This window comes from Coenobita brevimanus, chromosome 14 (assembly GCF_032717465.1).
Source record: "Coenobita brevimanus isolate Jiangsu-jjx chromosome 14, ASM3271746v2, whole genome shotgun sequence".
Classification (NCBI taxonomy): domain Eukaryota; kingdom Metazoa; phylum Arthropoda; class Malacostraca; order Decapoda; family Coenobitidae; genus Coenobita; species Coenobita brevimanus.
The window spans coordinates 25712810-25736961 of record NC_136967.1 but is presented as its reverse complement, the minus strand read 5'-3'; the positions used below and the strand labels follow the sequence as shown (position 1 = coordinate 25736961).

The 24152-nt window shown below is 41.0% G+C and overlaps 1 protein-coding gene across 1 annotated transcript; it reads right to left on the bottom strand.

The window, feature by feature from the left end:
* Positions 1-18305: 18305 nt before the first annotated feature.
* LOC145390192 (uncharacterized) lies at positions 18306-23761 on the bottom strand. The gene is made up of 4 exons (XM_080265207.1): positions 23746-23761; positions 22373-22783; positions 19238-19373; positions 18306-18450 (listed from the first exon to the last, which is right to left on the bottom strand). The coding sequence occupies exons 1-4, from the start codon at positions 23759-23761 to the stop codon at positions 18306-18308; spliced, it is 708 nt and encodes a 235-aa protein (XP_080121333.1).
* Between the last annotated feature and the right edge of the window lie 391 nt (positions 23762-24152).

The following is a 24152-nucleotide window of genomic DNA, read 5'->3' as shown; positions in this document are numbered from 1 at the left end:
AAGCCGAATATAAATAGACCGGCGGTTCCAAGAACCACACAAAGGAGTACAGAGGAGTACAACTCGTCATGGAAGTGTACGAGTTAGTGGGTTATCAGTGCTACAGGTCGCCCACTAACATGAATAAAATTAGTAGGTGGAATTAAGAAAAAAGTCATCGTACTGAAGTGGTTAAAGAAGGTTGCCTGAGGCACCATTACTGTCGGAGGTATATCTACGACAAATTAATAGTCTGTTGGTAGCCAGAACAATATCGTCAGGCAATGTCTGTTCTAATTCATAGCTTGTCGGCAGCAAGAGCAAAACTGTCTGGCAGTTTCTCCCCTATGGCAAATAAGTCGTCTGTCGGTAGGAAGAGAAAATCGTCTAGACTGTCTCCTGTAAGCCAGATGTCATGATTCTCTACCAGCCAAGCAGCTCGTCTGTCGGTAGTAATAACAAAGTCGTTAAGCATTGTTCCCCATAAGCCAAATAAATCGTTTGTTCACAACAAAATTATCTGGCAGTGTTTCCCCTAAACCAGATAAACCGTCTGCAGGAATTAAGGACAAAAAATCGTCAAGCAGTGGCCAAAACAGAATAAAATTATACGTCATCGTTTTGAAAGGGTTACAAGCTTTCCATGATTTCTGAATTTAGCTGCACTGAACCACACACACACACACACACACACACACACATATATATATATATATATATATATATATATATATATATATATATATATATATATATATATATATATATATATATATATATATATATATATATATATATATATATATATATATGAAAAAGCACTAGAAATTGAAGTTCTCGTTTCTCTCTTCTTTTGCGTCTGTATTTTTCAAATAACTTTCACTCTGTTCGTAGTATAGTGCATTTACCTGATCTCATTTATTGCTTAATGGGTGCGCGCTGGAGCAGTTGGTGTTGCCTTAGCAGTATCATATTTCATAAACCTATTCCATTCAATCACAAATTTATCTACCTACTTATCTACGTTCATGTTTATATATCTATATCTATTTATCTATCTATCTATCTATCTATCTATCTATCTATCTATATATATATATATATATATATCCAACTATATGTCTATCTATGTCTATCTATCTATCCATCCATGATCTGATTTTTTTGCTCACTCGCATCGCCCAAGGAAGGTCGTATGATGATGTGATCAAGAAGTGTACGAATACATCGGCCTGCTTACTCTCCTGTCAGCATTTTTGTAATATTTACCAGCGGACGCCTGAAGGGGTGTTAAGGGCACCACACACACACACACACACACACACACACACACACACACACACACACACACACACACACACACACACACACACACACACACACACACACACACACACACACACACACACACACACACACACACACACACACACACACACACACACACACACACACACACACACACACACACACACACACACACACACACACACACACACACACACACACACACACACACACACACACACACACACACACACACACACACACACACACACACACACACACACACACACACACACACACACACACACACACACACACACACACACACACACACACACACACACACACACACACACACACACACACACACACACACACACACACACACACACACACACACACACACACACACACACACACACACACACACACACACACACACACACACACACACACACACACACACACACACACACACACACACACACACACACACACACACACACACACACACACACACACACACACACACACACACACACACACACACACACACACACACACACACACACACACACACACACACACACACACACACACACACACACACACACACACACACACACACACACACACACACACACACACACACACACACACACACACACACACACACACACACACACACACACACGCTGGCTCAGTGGTAACGTTCTCCCTCGCCATCTGGTGGACGGGAGTTCGCGCCTCGTTCAGGTTGCGAAAAGTTTCACTGACGAAGTGGGTGGTTACTGTCCCCCTTGAGCAAGGGGACGGGTGTGTGCGTGTGTGAAGGTCACAGCCTTGCCCTTAGACTTTATGAGCTCTCAGCTCCCTTCTGGGAGGGTAAAATCTGACGATCACGACCATCAAGTGATCCTGACCGACCCGGTGAATTACACACACACACACACACACACACACACACTCCATCTATCTATCTATTTTTCTGTCTATCTACCTATACGAGTATGTGTGTGTGGATCCTGGTTAACATTAATTTGGTCGGGGTGATGATAGTATCTTACACAGTTTTTTTTTTCTTTTAGGCATGAATGATCATTTCCTGTGTTGCTGGCGGCGTTGGTTGGTTTTCAGTCGTTAAATATTCTGGACGACAGTCATCTAGCCTCGGGTCCTTATGCGCTTAAGGAGGGAATCTGGGATTTTCTGTTACCGTTTTTATTAGTGAAAGTACCCAGCGTTGCCGAAAAAAAAAGTTAATAGTTTTTGACAATTTTATCGTCTCTGCGAACAACACCAGTATTACAATTACAGCCACCTGCCACCACTGCCACAAACTTCGAATCCACTACATGGATTATCGCACAGCACCATCACAACTATCACCTGAATGATTCTCAGAAGATCAAATGCTGATGCGCAGATACAAATTCAAAAATAAAAAATAATTACCTAGCTACCTATCGATCAACCCGTCGTCAAACACCTTTATCCCGTCAGGAGTGGGCAAAAACTAATCTCATCCACGTCGCCGTCAGCATATCAAACGCAAATGGCAGATACAAGTTCAATAATCTAAGACAATGATTGTAAAAGGATTAGTTCCACATGCGCAGACGCAGTTTCAACAATCCAAAACCCAGTAACCCATTTAAACCAGTACCGTACCTCGAGTTTTGTTGTTTGGTTCTGTTCTGGCGGCAATTAACCCAGCTTTAAGAAATAGCTTGTGCAGTTGTAAGGCCTTTAACCCCTTACAGGCAATGACGTATTTATCACTTTACTCATATTTCTCCAGGCAATTTTATTAAGCTCTGAAGTGGCTTTTAGAAATGGGAAGGTTAGATATATCCTTCATTTACTGCTTTATTACACGAGGTTTCATTAAGACTGGAAAAATCGCCTTGAGGTAACAAGTATAAGCTATAATTAAACAAGCCACCGGAATAAAAGGGTTGAAGACAAAATTCCATGCTCACAAAATGTCCAGTTTGGCTGATGTGTCACCTCTGAATTTGTTGGTCTGGTAAGGTAGGGTAGCTCTGTACAGCCATGAGTAAAATTTCACCCATAATCCCCTGGTAATTTTGTATCTTACCTTCATTGTAATAATGGAAAATAAATTCCGATTCTCACAGTCTTTTATTGCGTTTTTCAAACCGCAATCACACAAAAGCAGTTTATGTAACGTCTTCCATTGCCACAGGCGTGAGAGAAGTGTCGCCGAACTTTTTTCGCTGGTGTAGGCTACATGTACTGAGGGGTATTCAGGAGACAGGGGGGGTCCAGTTTAGTTTAGCTGTCGCTTTGGTGGTAATTGGCTCAGTGGTTAAGGTGTGACTGGATTAAAACACGTGCGGCCAGCTTACTGATTTTTGAAACAACACTTTCATTACACTTGACCTGAAAGAAATCAGAAATACCTTCAACATGGTCCTAAAAAAAATAACTAAAAAAAAAAAAAAAACTACTGACCTCGAGGAGCGATATACTGTAGAGGTAAATGAACTGATCAATGGAAGAGAGATAGGGGAAAAAATATAGAACGACAGACAAACAGATATATGGAGAGATAGAGAGAGAGAGTACCATGGAATACCCTCTCTTGCTACGGTGTATTGGTGGAGTCGGTCATCTAGATTCTGGAGAGTGACTATAAAGATGCATTAAGCAGAAGTCTGTTGCACAGTAGCTTACTCGAATACATGAATGACAAGTGGCTGCAGGGTATGCTACTATTGTCAACGGGTTTGCTGCAAGTTAATTGCTTATTAGTATGTGTGTAATATAATTGTCGTTGCTAACCCAGGCTCCTGTGGCACAGTCTCAGTTTCATAAAATCGTCTGGCGTTAGCTGCAACAGATTAATTTGCTGTTTTCGTTTTAACTTGGCATAATTTTGTCGCCTCGTTATCTTGAATGCTGTGTTCTAACAATAGATTAACACTAGATAATGATGTTTATCACTAAGAAGGACTGTGATAAGGATGGATAGCCTTAATAATATCTTTTTCTGCTTCTGAACTATGTGAAATAAGCTGCAAATGGACGAAAGTCTGGGTCAAGTTATGGGGAAAGCACTATACTGTAGAGTTGTTCCCACTCAATACCGCCACCATTAGGCCTCTCACGGTCGCGCCTTCCGTAGTATTTCATTCCTTCTAACACCAGATTATCATATCACGCTGCAAGTGAGTCACAGAGACCTGCGATTGTTAGCATGTTCCAAATTTTTACAGCCACTCTCTAGTATTGTTGTTCCAGTAAGATTGAAAGAAAAAAATGTTAAGGACTGCAGCCAAAGTGAGGTCCAAAGCTTAAAACATTCTGCAGTTATTTACAACTTTTAGGAGTTTAGAGAACAGCGATTTCTGAAATTTTGTACCCTTGTTTCAGGTGTAACTGAAAAGTGGGACTTGGTCGCTCCCTTACCTTAATCAGTTGGCTATTACATAATGGTACCATCTTCGTGTATGCTACAGACAGGCGCAAAGGCGGAAAAAAAAAGTTATAAAATGACTACGTCTGCGAATATCCAGGCACAGGGCACAGCGGATTTGTTTTCCCTTGTTCATTTCTTTCAATATGTAGCTAGGCCGAACACCTAAATTAAAAAAAAAAAAAAATGAGCTTGCAATAACTGCAGATTATTTCTCCTAGGTGTTTTCTCATTTTACTCGCTTAGCATGATGAGTAATCGTTCTTTATATTCATCCCACTGTAGACATAAACCACATTTTCCATTCCCTGAGACCCAACAGTTCCCCCGCACATCAAGAGCTGGCGCCACACACACTCACTCATCATCAACAGAGCAGATCCTAAAAACACTGACCGCGAACCACCCATGTCAAGATTCTTTAGACCTTGATCGAGACATGCTTGGTTTGTCATATTTACGACTGATGTGACGGTATCAGAGGGAAAAATAAATGGGTCTTTTGTTCCATCAGAGTAAGCCATTTTCATAAAAGTCAAATTGTTGCGATGTTCCCTGCCTCAAGCGGGTTCATCTTCTTATCTGACGATAAACAGGTAGCTCTTCCATCACCCGAAGAGAAGGGGCTGTTGTATTTTAGGTGTAATGTTATATGCTCGAGTCTTACGATCCTCAATAATGCTGATTTACTCCTGGTGTAATACCCACGTTGCGCGTCGGGTGAGGAGAGGACAAAGCCACACATTCACTAGGTAACGCTTGTCAGTTTGGTATTGCTGGGACCCAAGACAGCATTCAGTTATGTGATTATCGTTAGTCTGGATTATTTGAGAATCTAGTTCGAACGATATGTAAGCCAACAACATTTACTTCTGAGTACCGTTTATTGTCTACAGAAATGCTCTGTTACATACACAGCGTTTTAAAAATACATTTTATTGCCATCCAACTGAAGATGAACCTGGAAAATTCTGTTACTGTACCACCGTGACTTCATTATTGCTGTGGACAGCACTGTTGAGTGACCTTTATTTTCGGGTATCACTAAAAGTCACACTAGGTTCGTATTATGCTACTGTAACAAAATCAACCCTGTGTTTTGTCTAATTTTCTCAGTCACACATTTTGAGCACGTTTGCGCGCCCATACAATTCAAACGCCTCACTAACTTGAATAAATTTTATTATCTCACCTTCGCTTTTTCAGTCTTTTTCATAAAGACCATGACCTCGTTGAGTTTATATCATGAAAGCTGCTGTGCCTCTGGGTGTGTGTGTGGGGGGGAGAGATTTTGCTTAGGATATATGTCTGCTGGTGGGCGGATGGATGGAGGAAAAATAGGTCCACTGGGATAAAGTTCCATACAGTATATAGGTCCATGGTTAGATCAGGTCTGTGTGAAAAAGTAGGTCCATAAGGGAATAAATCCTTAGGGGAATTGAGTCCAAGTGGATACATATGTCCAGTGAGTGAAAATAGGTCCATGGTGGGAACAAGTCAATGGAAGCAAACAGGTCTGTGTGGAGATTAAGCGTTCAACCATAGGGCTAAAATACATTTTTGTACAAAAGATAACAGAGGTCCAAGGAGAAAATAGGTTCAAAGGGGTAAATAGGTTCATAGATGAAACAGGTGCATGGTGGATACAAGGACCATAGTGGAAAAGTCAGTGAGGGAAAATAGGTCCATGGGGAAAAGTCACGGGGAAGATGGGTCCACAGAGAATGAAACGCGAAGAAGTCGGTCCCTCAGTCATACAACCAGCGTGAAAGGGTTCAACGTAGATTGAAATGAGACTAAAGATAAATTAAGCCGACCTCATATGACCTTGATCTTTGACCCCTTGACCTTGCTGACCTAATCAGTTCATCGTCCTTTCATACTATATCTGACAAAAGTTTGGGCGAAATCCGTCGAGAGGTTCAGGAGACATGGCACCCACGTGGATGGACAAAGTCAAACGACCTTGTCCTTTGACCTATTAACCTTGCTAATGAGTTCATCGTTCTTTCATACTTCAACACTGACAAATTTGATCGAAATCCATACAGGGGTTCAGGAGACATCATACCCACAAGGATAAACTAAGTTGACCCCATTTGGTCTTGACCTTTGACTTAGCTAGCCAAATAAGTTCATCATCTCCTCATACTGCATCACTGACAAAAGTTTGGTGGAAATCCGTCTATGGGTTCAGGAGAAATCGCTCCAAGAAAAGTGTTACGGACGCACGCACGCACCAAAGTATGCACCCACTCACGCACGGATGGACAGATCATTCACTTAATGCCTTCTCCACCATAGGTGGGCGGAGGTATAAAAAGCGCTGCAAGATCAGGGAATGAAATCTGCCCCACCATCAAACAGCCATTCTGCGCATTCTTCTACTTTTCCTTCCCTTCCTCTCCTGATTTCACCTCTTTGACCTTCTTCCTTTCCATTCCTCTCTCTTCTACTTTTCTCCGGCTTCGTCCTTTTCCCTCATCTTCTCCAACATTTCCTTCTCTTCCTCCTCCTCCTCCTCTTTTCATTCCTTTATGTCATTCAGACTATAAGCGTCCTCCCTTCTTCATCATGCTTTCTACCATTCTTGGCTACTTCTCTCCTTCCAACCTTTTCCTCTTTCAGTGCACATCTTTTCCATTCTTCTCCTCCATCCTCCTCCCACCCCCTTCTCTTCTCAGTGCTCCCTCTCCGTCCTTTCCTTCAACGATCCCCCTTTCTCCCCTCACCACTTCATTTGACCTGGTATTTTTGCATCGTTCATGAAGGAATTGGGTACTATTAGAGAGAGAGAGAGAGAGCTTGTTTGTTTGAGGGTGTGTGTTCTTGTGAATATTTGTGTTCCTTGTGTGTGTGTGTGTGTGTGTGTGTGTGTGTGTGTGTGTGTGTGTGTGTGTGTGTGTGTGTGTCTATTGATATATATCTAGTTGTCTGTGTTTTTGTATGTGCGTGTGTTTGCGTTAGTGCGTGTGCGTGTGTTTGTGTGTGTATGTGTGTGTGTGTGTGTGTGTGTGTGTGTGTGTGTGTGTGTGTGTGTGTGTGTGTGTGTGTGTGTGTGTTTGCCAGTAAGAAGGAACCAAAGACTAGGAGCCCGCAACCATTCCTTCCAGGAAAACAACAAAAACAAAACAAAAATGAGCCAAATTCAAAATCCGTTCATTTCGAGATGCCTGGACACTCCGTTTGAAAGACTGGAGATCATAGGAAGCAGGAAATACAGACAGAGGGAGACAGATCCAGAGATGACCTGTTGCATAAATGAAGGACTGGGAGTAACCGTAAACTCTTGCGTTAGACAGTTGGACAGAAAAGCGATGAGAGTTTTTTGCTAGACGGGTGCTACGCGTCCGTCGTAGAGGTGGAGAAATGCAAGCGGACAGTTCAGAGGGGCAGTGGCCATTGCGGCAGCGATAGAAGAGAGATAAAGAGGCAACAGTGCGGCGAAGAGACAGAGGTTAAAGGGAGCCAGTAAGAGGAGGAGTGTAATGAGACGAAAAGCCTATGACTCCACCCTATTAAGAAGAGCTGTATGTGGGGAGCCTCCCCACACATGAGAGCTGTACTCTACACAGGGGCGAATGAAACCCGTGCATAAAGTCAACAACTGTGCAGGGGAAAAGAAGGTACGGAGTCAGCTTAGCACACCTAATCTCTTGGAAGCTGATTTTACATGAGATGCAATATGATCTTTCCAAGATAAATCCCGAGTGAATGAAACCCCAAGCATGTTCAAGGATGGTGCAGGCTTGAGTTGGATATTATTAAACAGCAGTGGGTACTCCTGTGGAAGATTTTGTTGGGTTGATAGGTGTAAAAACTGAGTCTTTGATGCATTAAAAACAACAAGATTATTTTTACCCCAGTCAGAGATACGAACCAACTCAGACATTAGGTGTGCCATAGCCCCATCCCTTGTTTGTTGAAGTATCTGCTGGGATGGACGTTGCGGAAACCGAATGGAAAGGTGAAGGGTGGAGTCATCAGCGTATGAGTGGATAGGGTTAGATGTACAGCTTAGAAGATCATTGATGAATAAAAGAAAGAGAGTTGGTGAGAGGACAGAGCCCTGAGGAACACCACTTTTGATAGATCTAAGAGATGAACGATGGACGTCTACAACAGCGGCTATAGAACGACCATAAAGGAAGGTGTAGATGAAGGACAGATAGAAGGATAGGAACCGTAGGAGGGCAATTTGGAAATTAAAGATTTATGCCAGACTCGATCGAAAGCCTTTGAGATCTCAAGTGCGATGGCAAAGCTTTCGCCAAAGTCCCGAAAGGAGGATGACCAGGAGTCTGAAAAGTATGCGAGTAATATGAGGGGGAGTTTTGTGAGGTGAAAAAGGACAGTTGCAGGGGTGAGTATAAGATATGAACCTCCCCAAGACACACACACACACACACACACACACACACACACACACACACACACACACCACATCCCCCTACACATACACACTATATCCCCCTACACATACTGTACACACATTACATCCCCCTACACGTTACACACTACATCCCCCTACACACACACACACACACACACACACACACACACACACACACACACACACACTACATTTCTCCATACATACACAGGCACACATTCCGCTACCCCCCACACAACACTCCCCCACACTACTGACCCAGCCCCACTGCTGCATGACCCGCTTTTATATTTAGAGATTTTCTTGACACTTATAAACTTTCTTAACTCCTTACCTACAGACTTTCTTGGCTTCTATTTAAAAACCTGCTTAACTCAGGACTTGCAAACATTCTTGACTCTTTATTTGCAGACATTCCTTACTGCAACTTTATTTTGCTTCCAACAAACATTTGTATTGAACTTTATACCGAATTTTCCGATTAAAGTGGAGAGATGTAGCCTTCCGTAATTCTCGTCAGTAGCAGAGGCCTTTCCCTGGTTTCATAACATCGTGTGAAATTATCAGGTATAAACAACACAATACGTCATTCGATTCGGAAGGTTAATATAAGTAACACTGCTAATTAATACCTTTGTCTTCGCTCACACACCTATCAAGTGCTTCATCACCAAACTAGAGAGAGTATTAAAATGAAAAATCATATGAAAACAGAAATTCTCGTGATATTCGTTAACTGTTATGGAGACTTGCTTCTTGACGACGAGGGAAATCACAACTATACTTTTTTCTTATTCTTTTTTTTTTTTTTTATCGAGGCGAAGATGCACATGACTGGTTGGTGACGATTGGGTGAATGCAACATTACTTCATAATCTCTTTACTCGTTAGCATTGTTAATTGACAACATATATCTGAGGGAGAAATTTGGGTTAGTACATGTTATTCGGATATGTTGCATTCAGCCAATCATCACCAAGTGCATCTTCGTCTCGATTAAAAAAAAAGTATTAATTATTCCTATAGTCAGGCAATATTATTCAGCTTGGCAGTAGTCTCCCGCGGCGTGAGGTTTGGTCCATTCATTCCGGTATTAGTATTTCTCCCTCTTATTCTCGTTGCCCTAAGACTATTTCATTTAGCTTAGTACTGATACATGTCGGCGAGTGTTGACGGAGGTTAAATATAACCCCTCCAACTCGAAACGCCCATCTCTTGACTTACATAATATCTTCTCTAGGTAGTTAAAAAAATAAATAAATAAATAGAAGCTAAGTCGCCGGGGTGAATGAGTTAAGATTATTGATAAATACGGACACTGGCTCGTGTGGCGCTGCCGTAATTGCTGGCGTAAGTAAAATCCTCTGGAAAGTGGAAGAAAGAAAAAAAAGGAGATTCTGAGGGGAAAAAAATAATGATGGAGGAGAAAGAGTGGTTGATAAGAGTGAAGGAGTTAAGGAGAGAGAGCAGTGGTGGAGATTGGGAAAACTGAAAAGTGATAATGAGGATCGAATATTTGGGGAGTCGAACGGAAAAAATTATGGGCAAGGAGAAAAGCTGGTAAGGGAGGAGGTGGTATGGCTTTAAGAGAGTTGGTAGAGGATGGGAAGGATGGAAAAGGTCGGAGGGTTGCCTGGGTTAATGCGATCACCAAACGATTTTAAATAACGCTGGGGAGACTTTTCGGAATGGAAGAGCAACTCCAAACGCCATTAACTCCATTGTTTTATGTCTCTCCTTAGCTGAACGAAGTCGTCTGATGGTAGCAAAAGTAAAATGTGAAAATACGTCATCAAACTGAAAGGGTTTAAAACTTGGTGCGTTACATACGAGAAGCTGCAACGAAATCTTATGGTTCAGTTTCTTGCAATAACTTAGTGTTATATGGTTGAAAAGATGAGACATGAGCAAGGAATAAGAAGTATGAAGCGCCCACTTTAACTTTTTTGTTTTCAATTCCAGCTGCTTATGGCAACGTGACGGTATCGGCAGCATTGATATAACTGAATGGATGACGCAATGCATAAACCCCCAATTTATGACTGTCATTTATCGACCAATTTGGGGATATTTTATAAGGTCTGTCTGCATGACATGTTACGGAACGGATTCAGCAGCTAGGAAAAAGCCAGATATACCGTGGTCTCATTATGGATTTAACAAATGCCTCACAAATTGTGTGTGTGTGTGTTGTTTGTTTTTTTGTGTTAGTCTGAGTTTTTTCCATTCGCAGTTGAGGGAAATTAATTAACAATCTTGAAACTTTTCACAGATATGCACTCAAAGATACGCCGTCTATTAGCTCTCCTGCCTATTCACGGGCCCACGTCCTCAGTACATTACCAATTACCACCATATTTAATGCACTAGGCCGTATATATAGGAGGCACTGGAGGCTTCGTACCATTCTTAAAGAATAATTTTCCGCATTATGCTTTAACATTTTATTGCAAGCTATTTTACTGACATAGTTTCCATCAGTAACATACAAGAAAATGTTAATGTTTCAGTGCATAGAACAAATCGTTCAGGGACAGGTGTTCTGAACCTCCTAAGCCGCTTTGAATACGATCCAAAACTAATGGATCTCTTGCTTCCATCACTGAATATGTCTTAGTTTAATCTCTTGGAAAACACAGGCTTCTTGTTTGGGGTCACCACTTGGATCCTCCGACAACAATCTCATCAAATCCTCATCAGTTATTTCCCCCAAACCTTCCCGTTCCGAACCTGACAGAGTGACCAGATGGCACTTTCAAAGGGCAGATTGGGATGGATTTGGAAATTATCTTGCTGATATCCCAGTCTTTCTTCTCCAGTGACATCATTTCAACCCAGTCCCACATTAATTACTTAATACAAGCTGGTATGGAACTGTTCATACCCAGTCAACAGTTTACTAAAAGATCGGACTCCCCTAAATGGTTTGGCAGCAATGGAGGACTTGTGAAGTTGCCTACCGCTAGAGGCCACCATCTTTAACAGCTTGTCCTCCCCGAGTACGTGTTAAATTACCGTTCTCTCTCTCTCTCTCTCTCTCTCTCTCTCTCTCTCTCTCTCTCTGTTGATGTGAGAACCTGTGTGGCAAAACACCATCATACACTACTGACATAATGAAAAGGCTTTGTGACAAAAATATAACTGGGGAGAATACATTGCTCTCGTTGTTTTATTTCCCCGAAAACGAAGCCCGAATTTTGAAAACCTTGCACTTTCATATTTCTTTTCATCGTTTTTAATGAAGCTGCTACAAAGCTGAGTTAATTCTCGCCTCCTGAAATGTCCGATATATATTGTAGTTTTAGACATGTACTTGTTTTATTTGTCAGGCTCCCTTTTGGTGGAAATTTAATGATGGTGTATTATATTATTCTACATCAGTCATCCGAGCTCAGAGACAGTCCCCATTCCAAGATTTTATATGACATCTGAAAGCGGCGCGTTTTCCTAGGGGGATAGGTCATGATCAAATTTAGGAACGGTGACTGTCTCAGAGCTCGGGTGGCAGATGCAGAATAATTAAATACATCGTCATTAGAATTCCGCCAAAAGAGACTGACACAAACAAAACTACAGCATATATCGAACATTTCAGGAGGCAATATTTAACTCAGTAGCAGCTTCATTAATAACGACGAAAAGAATTGCATAAGTGCCAGGTTCTCAAAATTTGGTCTTCGTTTTTCGGGAAATAAAACGAGAGTAATGTATTCTCCTCTGTTATATTTTTGTTACGAAGCCTTTTCGATACTTCAGTAGTGTATGATGGTGTCTGGCCACACAAGTTCTCACATCAACCGAGAAAAATCACGGTAATTTAAGACGTACTCGGGTTGGACAAGCTGTTAATGGTTTCAGTTTACGGCTGTCCAAGTCCAACTTGAACAGATTTTTTATGAATGGAGGACACCTATAATCTAATGCATGGTTCATTTTTTTTAAATTCGTTTTCCTTTCCTCTGTTATTAAAAAAAAATATCTTCACTTAGACATGCACAAATCTATTCTTATAAAAAAGGCAAAAACTCAGGATTGTAAGCGATATATTGGGTGATCGTCTCAAAAAAAAAAAAAAAAAAAAAAAAAACGGCGGTTCGGTTTATCACAAATGTTTTTCATTCTTAAAAAGTAAAACATAATCAAAGCAGTGAAATTTGGTTTAGAGAGAGAGAGAGAGAGAGAGAGAGAGAGAGAGAGCTTTGTGACAATTTTGTGACATAAGCAAGTTGAATGTGTCAGGTGAGGTAAAGTGTGAGGCGACCGACATTTAACACCTTCGTGATAACTAAAAGTGCACACACACACACACACACACACACACACACACACACACACACACACACACGGCTATTCCATGGGGTATATGGCTCAGATAGGATGCATGTAGCATCACAGTTTTTTTTTTTTTTTTTTTTTCCATCTTCGAAAATAATGGGAGAGCGCCGTGCCTCTCCTCCACCTTCTCTCTCCAGTACACCTCAAATTTTACTTACCGTGGAGCAAGACTACACGAAGATGAAGTCGAAAGAATCCATACGAAAATGGATATTCGCACAACCATGCTGAAAATTCCGCACACGTCACCAAAGCCAACAAGTCCTGATAATTTCCTCTTTCGTAGCCTGGCGGAACGCACTCCACAGACAGCCGAAGCAACACTAACCTTTCAGAAGCCTGTATACTCTCTCCGACTCGCCTAACGAATTAAAAGTTATCGGAACTTCACAGCAATTGGTTCATCAGCCTGAAAATATTGCCTGGAAGAAATGCGTAAATTTTCCTCTTTAACGCTTTAAAACGAGACTACTGTAGTAAGTCTACTACTGTAGATTATTAGAGCGTTTTCATTAGTTTCATACGTAAGGAAAACCGATGTTTATGTTCACTGGGTGTTACTTTTTTTCCGCGTGAACCAAAGTATCTACAAAACCCTGGCGAAAGTTTTGGGAAATGCGAAGGAAACTAGACTAGTCAGAAAATCGAGTGCACTGAACGAACCTGAACGAACCTGTTGAACTCTTTAACTTCGAGGTATGATTCGCTAAATCGACTAGCTTTCACAGTAGAAACACATTCAATATACTAAACATAAATAAGAGATCTTAGATTCTGTGATAAATACGAGTACAATAAATCTCCAAAGCAGTTAACTATTATCAACAATAGCTGAAACACTGACAAATATCTCCAAGTCGGAAAATTACACACACACACACACACACACACACACACACACACAGTCAGCTTCTCCTGGAGGTACGGTTCGAGCTGAATATATCTGACAGCACAGAAAAATTATCAAAATGTTTTATTTTCTCTGTAAATAATTAGGATACGTTGTACCTCTTGTGAAAACTGTGAGGTAGTCTGTACCCTCTCGTACTCCCCTATCTACACCACTGTATATATCTTGTGAAAACAGCGAGGTAGCCCGTACCTCCTCGTATTTCCGTAACTACACCACTATATATATCTATCTCGGGCGAAGTTAGCTAATCATAAGAGTAATGAGAACTCACATTTTATTATAATAGGAGCTCCAGGAGAGGCGATGCAGCGCTATGGATATTTTTTCAAAGAAAAAACAGGACTTTTATGTAAAAGAGGGCCTTCACTCAATACTCAGTTCTCTCTGTTCCCGTCTTTGCTAGATAACCCTGGTAAAGTAGCTCCTTTTTTTTATTTATAGGTTCTTTATTAATCATTCAGCACAAGCCCCGACACTCTAGCGAACTGCCGCTGAAGGCCAAGCAGGGAAGGGTGCGTGAGAGCAATGGGTTACGTTTCACATATACGGCACAAAAGGTATATAAGTAATTAGCAGTACAAGCACAGTAACGAACAAAGAGATACAATGACACATACATCTTTTCTATCGCTACTTTAATGGTCACTGCTCCTCTGAACTGTCTGCTTGCATTCCTCCACCTCTACGACGGGCGCGTAGCACCCGTCTGGCAGCAAACTCTCATCCCTTTTCTGTCCAACTCTCTAATGCAAGAGTTAACCGTTACTCCCAGTCTTTCATTCATGCAACAGGTCAGCTCTGGAACTGTCTCCCTCTGTCTGTATTTCCTCCTGCCTATGATCTCCAGTCTTTCAAACGCAGTGTGTCCAGGCATCTCAAAATGATCGGATCTTGAATTTGGCTCTCTATTGTATTTTGTTTTTCTCTTGGAGGGAACTGTTACTGCGGGCTCATGGCCTTTGGTTCCTTCTTCCTCGCATAAAAAAAAAAAAAAAAAAAATACATGGGTGTACTTGTTACTTATACACGTTTGTTGATCGTAAAGGATCGTTTTCTTTAATACATATGCCGAAGAAAACGAAAATTAATGATTCATGGATAACTGCAAGGAACTGAAAACTTACGCCACCCGTGCAAGCTCTGGTCTTCCACGTCTGCCCCATTATCTCATTATACTGTGACCTGCCTTATCATTATCCCATTTAGACCCCTGGTTTATTATTTTCTGGTTTATTTAACTACTTCTTTGCTATTCCTGATGGTTTGGGGGACAAATTCTCACCATCCATCCCAGATGATTGCATGGCACATGAACATTATGTTCCTTCCAGTACCATGAATAAGTATTTTTGTTACAAACATATTCTCTTGATCTTTTTTTTATCCCTCTCGATTTGGCTCAAAAATTACTCATGAATTCAAAGTAGAAAGAAGAAATTATAACTTTTGTTTCAAATAGGCTAGACCCATTGCATAGCCTGCACGATTTAAAAAAAAAAAAAAAAAAAAGTATATATGCTTCTTCGTCATTATATTTTGAAACAGCGGAGGAATAATTTGAAAATTTTTGAAAATCGCTCTCCATTTGTTTGCCTACTTTTATTCTTGACTGGTTAATCCATTTGCCCCCAGTGTCCTCACTTAAGGACGTAACTGGGCATTTTCGAAAGCTAATAAAGAAGGGAGCCTCGGGGTAGGGACCTGTGAGCCTCCCGACTATGAACCAATAGGCGGAGGGCAGTACACTTAGTTCCCTTCCAGCACAATCCCTCACATAGGAACCCTGGAAGTTAATGGGTTACTAAAGCTTGAAATTTATTCCGCAAGTTTGATAAACTATCAACTCAAAATTATTTGTCGAAGGAAAAAAACGCGAGCAGCAGCAACGATCATTGCGAACCCATCGTTCAGTAAAGCAAATGTACTGTACCTCTCTGATCGAGTGTACAGGATGTCCTAGTGAACCTCACTTTAATTGTCTTATTATATCCACTAGGCTTCAGCGAAAACATTCCTGCGTGTTGATGCTTTTACTGAATGACAAATAAAGAAAAGGAAAAAAAAAAAAAACGCATTTACTGGTGTAATTTGTCATTTTTTTATTTACTCCTGCCTTGCCTGCTGTGACTTCACTCCGTAAGGTCTTGGGGTTTTCACTAGATGATGAAGTAATGTACTAAAATGAAAAATCCTCTTTAGTGAAAGCCAAAGAAGGCCTACAGCCAAACAGATAAGATACAACGAATGTAATGCCACTGAGGCATCTGATGTAATGGAGATTTGAAACACGAAGGTCAACCGTATATTGCTGTTTTTTTTTTTTTTTTTCTTTAATGTGTCCAGTTCTAGGTGTAAGTTAAACAGCACTCTTTAATTTCCAACCGCCACACACCTTCATGTCGCCACTTCGGCACTAATACCTATCGTCCATAACAAGACATGCTAAAGCCGCGTTTTTGACGTCCAAGCTGGAGCTTGGGATTCGAAGCCCTTGTTGGGGCGCTTGGTTTCTGTCTGCAAAAACAGTCTAGGATACGTAGCACCAAGAAATTTCACTTGCCAATCACCATGTAGATAGAGGGGTTCGCCAATCGCCATGTAAATAGAGGGGATCGCCGAAGATCATCTGACGGAAATGCAATTTACACGTAGCCCTTATTTTTGCTGAACTGGCTCTATAAATATGCCGTCGATATTAGCCACCTGCACTCTATTTTATGTAAATTGTGCTAATTCCATGGTATTTATCACTTGTTTGTCATTGCTGGCCATTTTCATTCTCCCCAAGCTGCTCCAAGACTGCTCTCGACCACGCTTGGGTGAGATACGAAGACGGTCTTGGTTTCGATGACGAATGCTTGGGCCAGCTTCGTATCACTTCGGCCGGCAATACGGCGCAGCTTAGTTTCAGAGAAGATGGCTTCGAATCCAATCCGTCACCTTGGATTACAAAAACGCGGCTTATGCTGTCTCATTTAGAGTTGGTGTGTTGGTATTAGCGGGGTGTGTTTTTTATAACATGTCGGTCGGTCATGTGGAATATCAGAATTATCTGTTTTAACGAAATTTAATTCGCTAAACTGTTCTCTTCGCCCGCCTAGAATCGAACTTACATCATTTCATACAACAAACGAATAGCCACTCAGCGACATCCTCCTACAGAAGACAATAGACCGTTCAAAGATGTGGTTATTTGACTTTTTGTTTTTTTGTTTTTTTAACTAAATACACATTGGACAAGAGATCCAATGATTTTACTATTGTGCTATATCCTTCTTTGTCTCTGAAAAATATTCCGTCCTATTACAGTATGTTGATGGGTAGTAGTGCGATGACAATAGTAATTTTTTCCCCCTTGTTTTGGGTACATAAGGAATGTTTAATAAATGCTATTATAAGTAACCATACTGCATTTAATAACTTCATTTCATTTTCTCTTATACGGAGGAATATGTCGTGGGATTTAAACTTTGAGGAACGGATGAACAGTTTGACACATACTGTATAACTGACAAGATAATAATACAGTACGCTTTTATCTTTTATCTTCCTTTATCTTGATTTGTAGATTCTATACATCCCAGTTACCCTACTATCGTTAGACACGAGCATTCATCGTGAAGTGTTTATTTTTTATTTCCCTTCCATTCAAAATCAAAATAACCAACCTCATACTCTCTGCTTAAGTTCATATATTCCTCTTAGCTTCACATTTTTTTTCTTTTTCACTGTTGTCTTCATTCCGTCTTGTATACTCATTTACATAAGCCTTCACTGCACTGTTTTCCTACACAGCAGGTTTAGCTGACACATACAAACGTACATACACAGGGGCACATACTCTCGCACAGACTCATGCAAAAAAGATTATACACACACACAATGATGCATACATACACACACATACAAAATTCTCTCTCTCTCTCTCTCTCTCTCTCTCTCTCTCTCTCTCTCTCTCATGCCACCTCCATGTTGAAGAAGTTCCCAGTATAGTCGTCAAAGAGGGGACACTGTGAGAACTGGCTCCCACACGCCCCTGTCTCCGCTGCCCTTACCACCGCTCCTGAATCCAAGCTTCTCACAGGCGCCAGCAGAAGTAGTCTGTGGGAGGGAGAGGGTTGGGTTACAATGGGAGAAGGAGAGAGAGAAACTCAGAATCAGAGTCAGAGAGATTGACAAGGGAAGAGGGTGGAAGTGTGAGAGGGAGAGGGAGAGTGACTATAGATCAGAAATTTGAGATCTGATACTAGAGAATACACAATGAGGTAGGTAAAGCTGATGTAGAGCCTTAATTAAGTAGGGAGAGATAACAAACGGAGACTGATTTAGAAACAGATACAGGGAGATAAACAGGTTAAGGCAGAGGGTCATAATACAGAGGCTCGTAATACACAGACAGAGGAAGAGACCGAGAGAAACAGGATGAGATAGAACATGGACTAGTGACATAAGGACAGAACGACAGTTAAAGACAAAAACAAGCAGAAATAAAACTGGGAGCAAATGGGGAGCGAGAGTTCACGAACTTGACAGTGGCAGATGCTGAGGTAAGATCATAGACAAACGCAAAATCACAGTAGAAACAGTTTGAGAGATAATAACAAGGCAGGAGACATATTATTCCTGAGAATTATGATAGACAAGTAATATGTTTACGCAAAAGTAAATGTTTTTCAGTGCAATTTTATCGAAGCAGTTATATAAACTTAGTGTATTTAACATTGCTATTAAAACACGAAAATTGACTGATTCATCAAAACAGAGCGGACAACAGACACAGTTCAGTGCCCTTACTTGGTTCAAGCATTTCACTAGATTGATCCACAAATTGGATATGAAAAACAAAATAGATTGTATATCCCGTACTCCATTAATCTAAGCTACTCACGAGGTAAGAGATGTTGGCAGGAATCCCGCTCCCTCACAGGCCATCCTGGTGACACAGTCAGGGTAGTGGCTCAGCACCGCGCCCGCCCACACGCCCATGTCACGCCCGGTGGCACTCAGCACGCCCATCAGAGAACCTGCTGGAGGTATGGTGGATGAGAGTAAAGGGTATAGAAAGTGACAGAGATGAAGGAAATGTCGGTGTAAAACATGCCTGTCGTTTGGCATGAGGTGGATTTATTGAGCAATGCAGCTTGGTGTTTATACCAGGAAGAGGCACGGCTATGGTGGTACCAATCTTAAGTGGCGGTTTGGGTGGGGCACGAACCTCTGTACAGTGTGCCACGTGTTCCATACCCGCTATGTGAACGGCTCTGATATATGTAATAGGCATCACAATAAGATAAACACATAAGAATATAATGGTAAGGTGTGTATTATAATATATGAAAGAACAGTAAACTGATTATGCGTAAAATATTTATACGGCAATACAGAAACGTGGCATAATTATTCTACAGTGTTGCTTAAAAAAAAGTAGTTACTTTTATTGGCTGTTACCGTATTTCTGGGGTTGGTAATAATGTCACAATTATGATTATAAGATAATGTGCAGGAATATAAGCAAAAATATTCCAGTCTCTTAGTAAAAAAAATATATACATTAAACCCTCGTGAGCGGCAACACTCACACACACCCAGTCCCACCTGGTCATCTGTGAGGGATAGAGGAATAGGCCTGTTTGGGGACACCTCTTAAAAAAAACGCGCCAAGACTTTTACCTCCTGGGTGGGGTGGAAATAAAGTCAAATTTACAATATGTACATTATAACGTAAAAGAAAATAACCAATATATATCCTAAAATACCACAGACGAGAGAGAGAGAAAGAGAGGGGGGGGGGAGGCAGACCAGGGGCAGTGTTTAGTGCAGCTTAGTGAGAGATGAAGGAAGGGAGGGAAGGAAGGAGGGAGAGAGTGATTGATTGAAAACAAATCATGTCGCCACAATAGTGAGGTCATCTGGCGCCATATGTAAAACAATAATATTTTTAAATATAATTAGATATAATAAAAACAAAATAAAGAAATGAAAGCACAAGTTTATAAGTCACTCATAAAAGAAACAAAATTCCCAAGGGTGAAGCACATCTCCCCCAGGAGAGAGAGAGAGAGAGAGAGAGAGAGAGAGAGAGAGAAGGCAGGCCAGGGGCAGTGTTGAGTGCATTATCAAGCTGAGGGAAAGATGAATGGAGGGGAGGAAGGAGGACGAGAATGATTGAATGAAAAGGCGCCGTAACACCGAGGTCATCTGGCGTCATATTTAAAGCAATAATATAATAAAAAACAAAATAAAGAAATGAAAGTACAAGTTTATAAGACATAAAAGAAACAAAATTCCCTAGGGTGATGCATATCCCCCCAGGAGAGAGAGAGAGAGAGAGAGAGAGAGAGAGAGAGAGTATGGAAAACGTGGCAACACTGTACAGAGGTTCGTGCCCCACCCAAACCGCCACTTTAGAATGGTACGACCATAGTGCAATATTCATTGTCTGACAATAGCAAGAAATTTTCACAGAAAGAACAGAAAACTGCATTACGTACTTGTGGATTTGAGGAATTTGCTTGACTGAGTCCTGAGGGTGGCAGTAATATAAGCTACGAGATGTACGGTATGTGTCGATGAATGGACTACCAGGATGGTGAGAAAATTGTACAGAGGATCACTACGTTATTTGAGCGTGAGTGAAAAAAAAAAAAAAAAAAAAAATCTGGGTCATTGCTGGTGTGCATTATGGTTTTGTGCTGCGTCCATTGCAGTACGTCTTGGAACTGGAGGCACTGCCACGAGGAGTTTAAATGGGGGCTATCTTGAGGGTTTATATGTGCTGATGATGTAGTTTTGATTGCCTAAAGTATGCAGCATGCCAGAGAGAAAATCAAAGAGGTGAAGGAATGGGATGGAAATAAGAAATCAAATGTTAATACTGGTAAAGGAAAGATTATGGTTAGTAGGTGTTAGAGCGGAAATGTAAAGGAGCAGTGTGTGTGTCCTTATGTTATGTTTAAAAGGGGAGCTCGGCGGAAAACTACTCTGTGTATAACTTGTGATAAATAGGTCCTCAAGAGATGCAATGGTGTTTGAGGCAGACTGCAGGAATGAGGAATTGTAATGTGTGCATTATATAAGGGTGTTCGAAATGTTGATGATAGACTAGAAAGTTTTGTTTGGAATGACAACCGCCAGGAATGCGTGGAGGAAATCTGTTACCTGGGGGATATACGGAGTGAAGGAGGACGAGCTAGGGTTAGTTCCGTTGCAAGATTGAAAAGTGGATGGAAGAAGTTTAGGAAACCGTTGCCTTTCCTAACTATGCAGGGGCTCTCCTTTGGTAGTAAGGGTATTTTCTTTACAACATGTGTGAGAAGAATGATGCTGTATCGCAGTGACACTTGCCCACTGTGAGAAGAGGATACAGGTAGACTGGAACGCAAAGAAATGAAAATGTTAATAAGGTTGGGTAAGGCAACACTGACTGACCAAACTGAGAATAATGTATAGTATTTCGAAAGCGATTTCTCATAAAAGATGTTAAGGAAGTGACGTAAACCGGTAGGTTAAAATGTTTTGGATATGATAAGGAGGTGGAGAATGGTTGGGAAAAGCCATAATTATACAGTAAATGAGGAAGGAAGACTGGCTGGAAGCATATCGAGGAAGGCCTAGGATAGTGTCCAACGAGAACACATCTGGGATATGGGATTTAGTAATGTCTCAGGATTGCAATATGTGGAGGGTTCTATCATGTTAAAAGACATATACACAGTCAATAGTTCCTAAACAGGCATAGCAGCTGATCTTACTGTATACACACACACACACACACACACACACACACACACACACACACACCTTCATGAATTTACATGAATATTGTCTCTAGTAACATTGTGCGACTACATTACTACTGATGACTACAGTATATTTTTACTCCTCGGCTAGGCTCCTTTTCTTTACTCCAAAGTTCCTTGTTACAAAAATGTATATATTTAAACATTTGGTATGCACTTTAACCTGTCATTCATTAATTCTTCTTTATCTTTATTCGTTTTCCAATATCCCTTTCGCCTCTCACCTTCATCCAGCTCCTCCTCCTCTTCTTCCTCCTCTTCTTCACAGGTACACGCGCCATCGCCCTCTTCCAGTCCTTCATAATTTTCTTCTTCCCTTTCATCAGTGTAAAAGCTTTCAAAGTTATCAAAATCCCATATATCACCATTAAGGCCAAAGCTCTTCAGAAAACCCTCATGTAAACTCCTTCCACCTCCACCCATACCTCCCGTATTCTGATTATTATTGTTATTGTTGTTGTTATCGTTGTTATTGTTGTTGTTATTGTTGTTATTATTATTGTTGACGTTGTTGATGATGTTGACGACGGTGTTGAAGGAGATGAGGAGGAAGGAGAGGAACCCGAAGGTGGAGAAGCCGACGGAGGGAGGGCAGTTGGATCCATCTCGCTTGACAAGGTGGCGGGGCATCCATCCTGAGAAATAAAGGAAAAATAGGCTACACCTTCATAATGCCTTCCTGGTGTCAGATGCTCTCTCACACAGAAAGGATTAATGAAGGAAGCGGTGAGATTCTTCAAAGTATTTACTATTAATTCCCAGATTAAATTTTGCAGGATGGTGAACAACATCAGAATATTCTCCGTCTTGCGTTCTATCGTTAAAAACATTTCCTGGTTATGAAGGAAAACTGCTATATCTTTTATTTGTTCTGGATAGGAGGATAAAGAGACAAGACCACTGAAACTCGCCAAGTCTCCAGTTCTTCCTGCCAAAAAAATTCATGGTTACGACAAGAAATCGAGAGGAATGTCTGAGAATCCCCCTCCCCTCCGGTAAATCTAATCCAGCCAGATAATACTGTTGCTGGAAGACAGAAATTGTTTGGCTCCAATGTTTTTCCATACATTTCTAAGGTATCTCTAAATCTGAATGACCATGATGAGGGATATGATAATAATAGATTATAATGAAAACAACATTCCACTTAATTTCGATAAGTGTCTGAATAATAATAAATAATAATATTAATAATAATAATAATAATGACTGCTCAGAACGATTTTAATGGAAACTTTTTTTAAAACTCCAGGAAGTATGGCGTTAGCAAGAACATAAGAAGGCAAGAGTACAAAAAAGGGGCTGTATAAAAGGAAAAAAGAGAGATGAAATATGAATAAATTATCCACCACAGCATAACCTGAGATACATACCGTTAAAAAAAAAAAAAAAACTCAGGCATGAAAAGTATTATAATAGTCGTCCCTCTTCCTAAAAAAAAGAAAAAAGAAAATGGAGTTCGCATGTCTAATATACCCCGATAAAGATAATTACTTGCGTGAGAGAGAGAGAGAGAGAGAGAGAGAGAGAGAGAGAGAGAGAGAGAGAATATAGCCTCACAACCCCACAATCCATACTTATTTTCTCCGCTACTGACGTTCATAATGAACCATGATGTCATACCGCGGTTATTTCCCTCCTTAAATACTTCTCTTACACTTCCCCTCCACCCCCCTTTCTCTCTCTTTCTCTCTCTCTCTCTCTCTCTCTCTTTGCGTCCTCCTTTTCCTCCTCTCCCTTCCTCTTCCTCTCGTCCTTCTATTACTTTCCATCCCAGCCTCTTTCCCCCTTTTTCATTTTCTCTCTCTCTCTCTCTCTTAGCTCCTATTTCTCCTCGTCGAACTTTTCCCAAGTCTCATCTTCTTCCCTTTTTCCAGTTTTCGGTTTTCCTTTCGCCCTTCCCTTTGTCTCCTCTCAGGCTATCACATTCATCCGCTCATAAGTTTATCTTCTAACCACCCTCCTTGTATGCAGGGCGTCTGGGTACTTAATTGCCTCGTTATG